The sequence below is a fragment of the Colletotrichum jinshuiense genome, chromosome 8 (genome assembly GCF_051148585.1).
Source record: "Colletotrichum jinshuiense chromosome 8, complete sequence".
NCBI classification, from domain to species: domain Eukaryota; kingdom Fungi; phylum Ascomycota; class Sordariomycetes; order Glomerellales; family Glomerellaceae; genus Colletotrichum; species Colletotrichum jinshuiense.
Window position 1 is genome coordinate 3,192,332 of NC_139315.1, and position 6,363 is coordinate 3,198,694.

Genomic DNA, 6,363 nt, shown 5'->3' on the forward strand with positions numbered 1-6,363 from the left:
GTGACGCCGCTGCCGCCTCCGCGGCTGTTGCCTCTCGCCGGGCTTCCGGCAAAGAAGAACACTTTCCACACCAGGGCATGGTTATGCATGAGTCTAGGAGGCGGACCGTCACAGCCGGCAACCCCGTCCAAGGCGGGTCAGCTACCGAGACATCGGGTGCCTATGCCGCCGCCCTACTTGCGCAGCAAGAGTTAAACCTCCCTCTCCCCCCCTTCCTCGCAAAAAGCCCCTGCCGCTGGCCTCAAAGGCACCACCCCCCCCCCCCCTCCCCCCCCCCCTCCAATGGCCGTTGAGCAGGCTTTCAGGGGCCTTTCTGGGCCACATACCTTGGCGTTCAGGTGACCCAAAGTGCAAAGCAAAAGCAACCTTGCCGGTGCTTGAAGTGACGACATGAATGAAACTGTCCCTGACGCCTTCCTGGCAAGGAACAAATGGCAGTGGGGTGATTATTTGAACCGACTGTGTATTGGATAATTTGCGAGGGAGCCCGTGTGTGGGGGGAGGAGGGGGAGGGACAGATACCCAGAGCCTAGGCGCTCAGAGTCTGCTGCGAAAGAAACCGAGAACTATTCGCATGTGATAGCAAATTGACAATCACAGTTACAGTAATTCTCAGAGGGGGGAGGAGAGGCACGATAATGTAGAGAAACGAATGAAATGACTACGTAGGAGAGATGTCGTGAGACTCTGGCACATGATGTGCATCTCTAAACCATATAGTTTACAAGAAATAATGGCGATGGGAATCCCCTCCCCCGTCCCACACAACAGCCAGTCCTCGTCCAGACTCGCTTTACCAGAAAGAGGCACAGGATTCATGACATCCTTGCCCCTCTAGCAGAACGCGCTCGCCCGTACCGTGACTTGCGTAGAATTTCAAAAGACAAAGGAAATAAACCAGCCAAATGAAAGTAAACAGTCCGGAGACCGGTATCAAAACCCTCAGCCCCCCCCCCACGTGCCCCCCTCTTCCCCTTCCCCTGCTCTCGGTCCCTTAACCAGCACCTGGGACTTCCCACCCCATGTTGATGTCAAAGACTGAGCTGTGTTCTTTAGGGATCGTGGGCCGTGGAGCTGGGCAGTCGTAGAAACAAGGTGGTGTGTCGCATGAACCGATTATCCACCTCTGACCCTCCTGACCTTCTGCACTACGCAGTAATCACAACGCTGATACTGACAATTGGGGCAGCTGATAATCTTCGTAGTCATGCCCGAGTCTCCGCATTGGCACTACTCGTTGTCAGTCATTGTCTAGAAGCTGCTCTCAAGCTGAAGATACATACGCAAGTCCAAACGTAAACACTAGACTTGGAAGGCTTGGAACTCATTGTGATAGTTGGAGATGAACTGAGGTTTTCAAGGAGCCGAGAGATATAAGATGTGAGTTTGGTACCACTGGGGTATATCTCTGAAGAAGACTGAGAGGATGATGTACGAAAACCCAGGCCGCAACCATGCTCTGTGCAATGAAACTTATATATCCGAACAGTCAGGTAGCCAAGTTAAATTCCCCTCACGCATCGTTACAAGTCCATTCCAATCGAGGCCAATGCCAAAAGCCCGACTCGGGCGGTGGAATTGTTTGGCCAACGAGATCCAAAAGCCCTCCGCGACAGTCTGTGGACTGACGTGCACGAGAAGCCTCACACGACCTCTCCAAAGACGTGAATGTATCCTACGGTGGAGTCTCTGGTAAGTCGAATCGGTGTACTTGTGGCTGTCCCGAAAGGCATCCTTCTTGCCTTAACCAGGTTGCGACAGCAACAACGAAACAAAACACCCCGCGCCCTAAACCTCCAAGACTGCGCCTCCGAGTGAGACGCCTTTGCGCGTCCATTGGCATGCAACATCTGCTTCACGGAGGTCCTGCGCAGATGCGCCTCGAGATCAAGGTTGCCGTGCGCGATGTTACGGTGTCTCTAGGCAGATGTGAGCACCGCAGTTCGGTGGAACAAATTAGCTTGGAGATAATCTAAGTTATCCGCAAGGGAGGAGGGGATGATGACTCCCACCTTGCGCCAAAGTACGCAGAAGGAAAACCGAACGAGCGGGCGGTATGAGGATGAAGGAAAAGCAAGGGCGAGAGGCCATTGAGGCCCTACAGTTGCCGGGGGGTGGCCATGTGTCGATGCGGCTCTGCGGCTCTGCGGCTTGCGCCGGGACTGTACGGGAAAGTTGACCAGGTTTGGCTTCGATCGTCGTTGTGGAAATGTATTTGCCAAATGGACACGGCAGGGGGTGACGTCGCCCTGATTCTTGCCGTCCACACCGAGCAAATCAGGCAGCTACTCCACCTGAAACCAGAGGCAGGGGAGGGCAGATTCCAGAGTGAGCAGAGCCTCAAGTACCGGGCCGGGCTCCCTTCACGACTCAGCTTGGCTTCGATGTGGTCCCGGAAGCTGTTCAGGGTAGAGTCATAATCCTCCTCCGACCTTGCATTCCTCCAACCCATGTCCTGGGTGCGGCTTCAACCCCCACGAAGCATGCACGCCTAAGACGTGTAGACATGGAGTAATGGTAGGAATATCGACATGAGACTGTTCTCTCGGCTTGGAATGGTTCGGCCGGCTCCGGAGTGGAGTGCGAATCTTCGTAGGCAGCAACACTTATCGGTAATGAGATCAGGCTCCGGACCTTAGAGTTGCAAAGTTGAGGTTGGGGGGAAGGCTGCATGCATATGTTCGTCTAATGCATGATTGCATAATCGTGCACACAGCAAGCCTGCTCCCTTGGCCAAGACCCATTGCAGTTACGGTTAGGATATTCAACATCACGTGATTCCCTTTCGGTTTTCTGTGACTGTCGGTCAAGGACTCAGTGTAAGTCAAAACAGATTCCAGGAGTCCGGTAGTGACGCATTTATTCTTGGGCTAAACAACGCCAAGAGACCCGAGTAGTCGAAACCAGGTTGGCGTCGCACGAACCATATAAGTCGAAGGGTGGCATGATGCGGGGCTGGTTTTTGTTAGCCAGTGGGACCTACACAAGATGGAGTGGTCAACCTACTGTAACAATATCGAAATCGCAAGATAATTATTATCCTTTCGGGTAAAGTGCTCTCGAAATACGAAAGAAAGAGGGCTATCCAAGTCGGCAAGAGTGTTAACCAAGTTGCGTATTGTAAGGCTCGGCGCGTGTCGATGATGGTAGATATTATCTCTAACAATAAAGGGGCGGGAAAAGAAACATAGGAAAATGTGCTGTTTATATACTCAGGCCAGCATGCGGCTCTGCCGCCTGATGACCACGCAAATAGCACTTGATAAGCACCTGAGGCAACATCAGGGGCATTCTGGCAACTGAAGCCTGAACAGAATTGCCACATCGACGAAGCCTTGTGAGTAGGCTACCATCATCTCGATCTGGCTGGCTCTCCATGAGTGAGTGACCTACGGGAGTTGGCACCGTACAGCCTCGATATATTTTTTTTGCAAGGTTGTAAACAGAAACACCTGACAACCAAAGCAGGGTTGAGTGCGGCTGAAATAGTCCTCAGCCGAGGGTGTATGCTTTGATCCCATATGACCCTCCTAGCAAGTGACAGATTAAGATCGTACCGAAAGTGCCCAGGTGCCTCACAGCATCTAGTGCCCTTCAGAGTTGGTGCCAGAAGTTTGACGTCCAGTGGTTATCTTCGCTTTCGGGGAAATGGCATCCAGCACTGGGACTCAATGAAAGAAAGCTCTTGAACGGATTTGGTGACCATCGAGCACGCCGTATTGTTAGAGTGAGCATGAAATTGAATGATGCCATGGTCAAACTAAAGTGTCGGGCAGACAATCCCGCGCTTCATGCGCCCGAGACATATGTAGGAAGTATTATTGTGCACCTCTTTGCAGAATGGGATTTGCGAAGGCCCATGGCAGTCCGCAGCGAATATTGTGCATTTTTCGTCCCAGCCTGGGTCACGTAGACTGCTGGTCCGACTCGTTACTGACTTGGTTACAAACGGCTCGAGTTGAAGTGGAACCTTTAAGGGACTATCGGGCACTATTCTCGAAGCTTCTTATTATCTGGTGTAGGAGCCCAACTGTTTGGGCGTTAGGGGCTACCAAGGACCTCCCCCGCGCTTTCATAAGTGACCGAGGTTGCTTCTCCAATTAAGAAGTTGAAACACACATAAGCTGATAAATGTGCCGCAAAGGAAAGTCGCTTTGGTCTATAGCTGAAAACTTAAGTCCTTGGTGGTTGCAACCGAGTGTCAGGCGGTTTGGCGAAGCCACAGCGCAGCTGAAAGCCGCCAAGTTGCCATCGTTGGCCGAGGACGAATGGGAAACACTGATGGCCCTTAACGCGCGCTTGGGTCGCAAACCCAACATCTCGTCACTTGTCCTTTTCTGATCAGTATTCGGCGAATGTTTGGCCACATCATCGGCGGCCGGGGGTGTCCACTCTCCGTCAAGACCACAGCTGGTGAGCGTGAGCGGGGAATTCGACAAATGACGAACTAGAGGAATGCGGAATACCTGCATGAACTGACCACGATGAAGAAGAGGCTGTGTTTCCTCTACCGGAGAGGTATTGACTGGATGGTGGGAGAGAGTGGAGGAAGGGAGGGAAGGGGCAGTGACGATCTAAAGAAGCGAAATCCGGTTACTACCATGTAGATGCCGTTACCTTACGCTGGAGGCTGTAGGGCTGACGGCGACTTCCTATTGATCCACTTCGAATACCGGCTGTTACCTCCGCTCCGCAGCACAATCCATTGTTGTTCTGCAGCGCCCTCTTTCCGCCCCTGTGTTCCCTGTACCCGTAATTTCCGGCCCTGTGGAAATTGCTTTACGTCGCACCCATGCACCAGGTGGTCGCGCCTGCACTTCAACGCCCAGACCCCGGCTGTTGTCGTCCCGTTACCCGTCGTTCCAAATCCAGTCGTGACGACCAGCTTCAATCCTGCGCATTGCATCGTCTGACGCGGCTCTGAAGGCCGTCGCTTGCATCTGCCGAAATCGTCGTCGGATGGCTAGTGCTCGTGTTCTAGACCACCTCCCAATGTTTTGGCAATGATTCGGCATTCGCAATGTCGCAGTCCACCAGCACAAAATGTGCTTCGCGATGGGTGACGCGCATCATTCCCATCATCATCACGGGCACAAGCGGCTATGCCACCTATGTGATTGTGGCCTACCTAGGCGGTTGGTCTCCCCTAACCCTAGGGCAAGTCCATGCACTGACTTTTCCCGCAGTCGACTATCTGTATAGGACCAGGGGCGAGATTGGCACCGCTGTCTCGACAATCACCCTTTACCTCTTCTTCTACCTCCTCACGATTGCCACCTACCTGCGAACTTTTCTCAAGATTAAAGCCGACCCCGGTCTTGTACCGCTTGGCCCTCAGGCGCAACATCCTTCGAGAGAATCGACCCGGAAGCGCAGGTGGAGAAAGGAAGGAGACTTGGAAAGTCAGCCATACTTCACTGGTCCCGACCAAGATCCGGATAGTCCCGGTTTGGAGGAGTTCTACAGCAGAGACATCTTTGCCTGCGAAATGGACGGACGCCCGAAATGGTGCTCTGAATGCCGCAACTGGAAGCCCGACCGGGCCCACCATTCTAGCGAGGTTGGGCGGTGCGTACGCAAAATGGACCACTACTGTCCTTGGGTTGGTGGTATGGTGTCAGAGACCTGTGAGTTACTTGTCTTCTCCCAACCGCCTGTTACAAGCCTCGGTGCTAATGAATTCTAGCCTTCAAGTTCTTCGCTCAGTTCACCTTTTATTGCACTTTGTACTGCACGATCGCGCTTGCACAGGCAGCCTACTGTCTCTCGAGACAAGTGCGCGACGGGTCTGTCGACGGCAGGACCATCTCAGGCGTCGCCATTGCTGGGTTTTTCGGCCTATTTACCTTTTTGATGACCGCTACTTCATGGCGTTTCATATTTCTTAACATTACCAACATTGACGCTCTACGCAAGTCCTGGGTGCATCAACTAGCTATCCGGGTGCCTAATGACACCCGTCCCGGGAATGGTTATGGGATGGTCACCTACCCTCTACCAAAGTATCCTCAGGGAAGATCTACCTCGTCAGATGCTACTGTAGACAGCGAGACCCCCCGTGACCGCTTGGCCACCCGCACTTTTGCGGTTGTTAGGACCGAGCCGGATGAGAACCCATGGGATCTAGGCTGGAGGAGGAATTGGACATCCATCATGGGACACAACTTAATCGACTGGCTTCTACCCATACACGGATCACCATGCGCCATCCACGACAGCATGGTGAGTGACTATGAAATGGGACAGTTGATCCGTACGCTGAGAGAGCGGCACGGCTTAAGAGACCCGAACCGGCCCTCTGGCGAGGTGGAGATGCAGGAGTACCGAGCAAGCGGCCATCGACAAAGGATCGAAGATCCTTAG

At 53.2% G+C, this 6,363-nt stretch overlaps 1 protein-coding gene across 1 annotated transcript; it reads left to right on the top strand.

Moving 5' to 3' along the window:
* Positions 1–5,020: 5,020 nt before the first annotated feature.
* EsH8_VIII_000842 (palmitoyltransferase PFA5) lies at positions 5,021–6,363 on the top strand (the record flags this gene model as incomplete). Its single annotated transcript, XM_083269884.1, has 3 exons — positions 5,021–5,135; positions 5,187–5,627; positions 5,687–6,363. 3 exons carry the CDS (start codon positions 5,021–5,023, stop codon positions 6,361–6,363), a joined length of 1,233 nt encoding a protein of 410 aa, XP_083129652.1.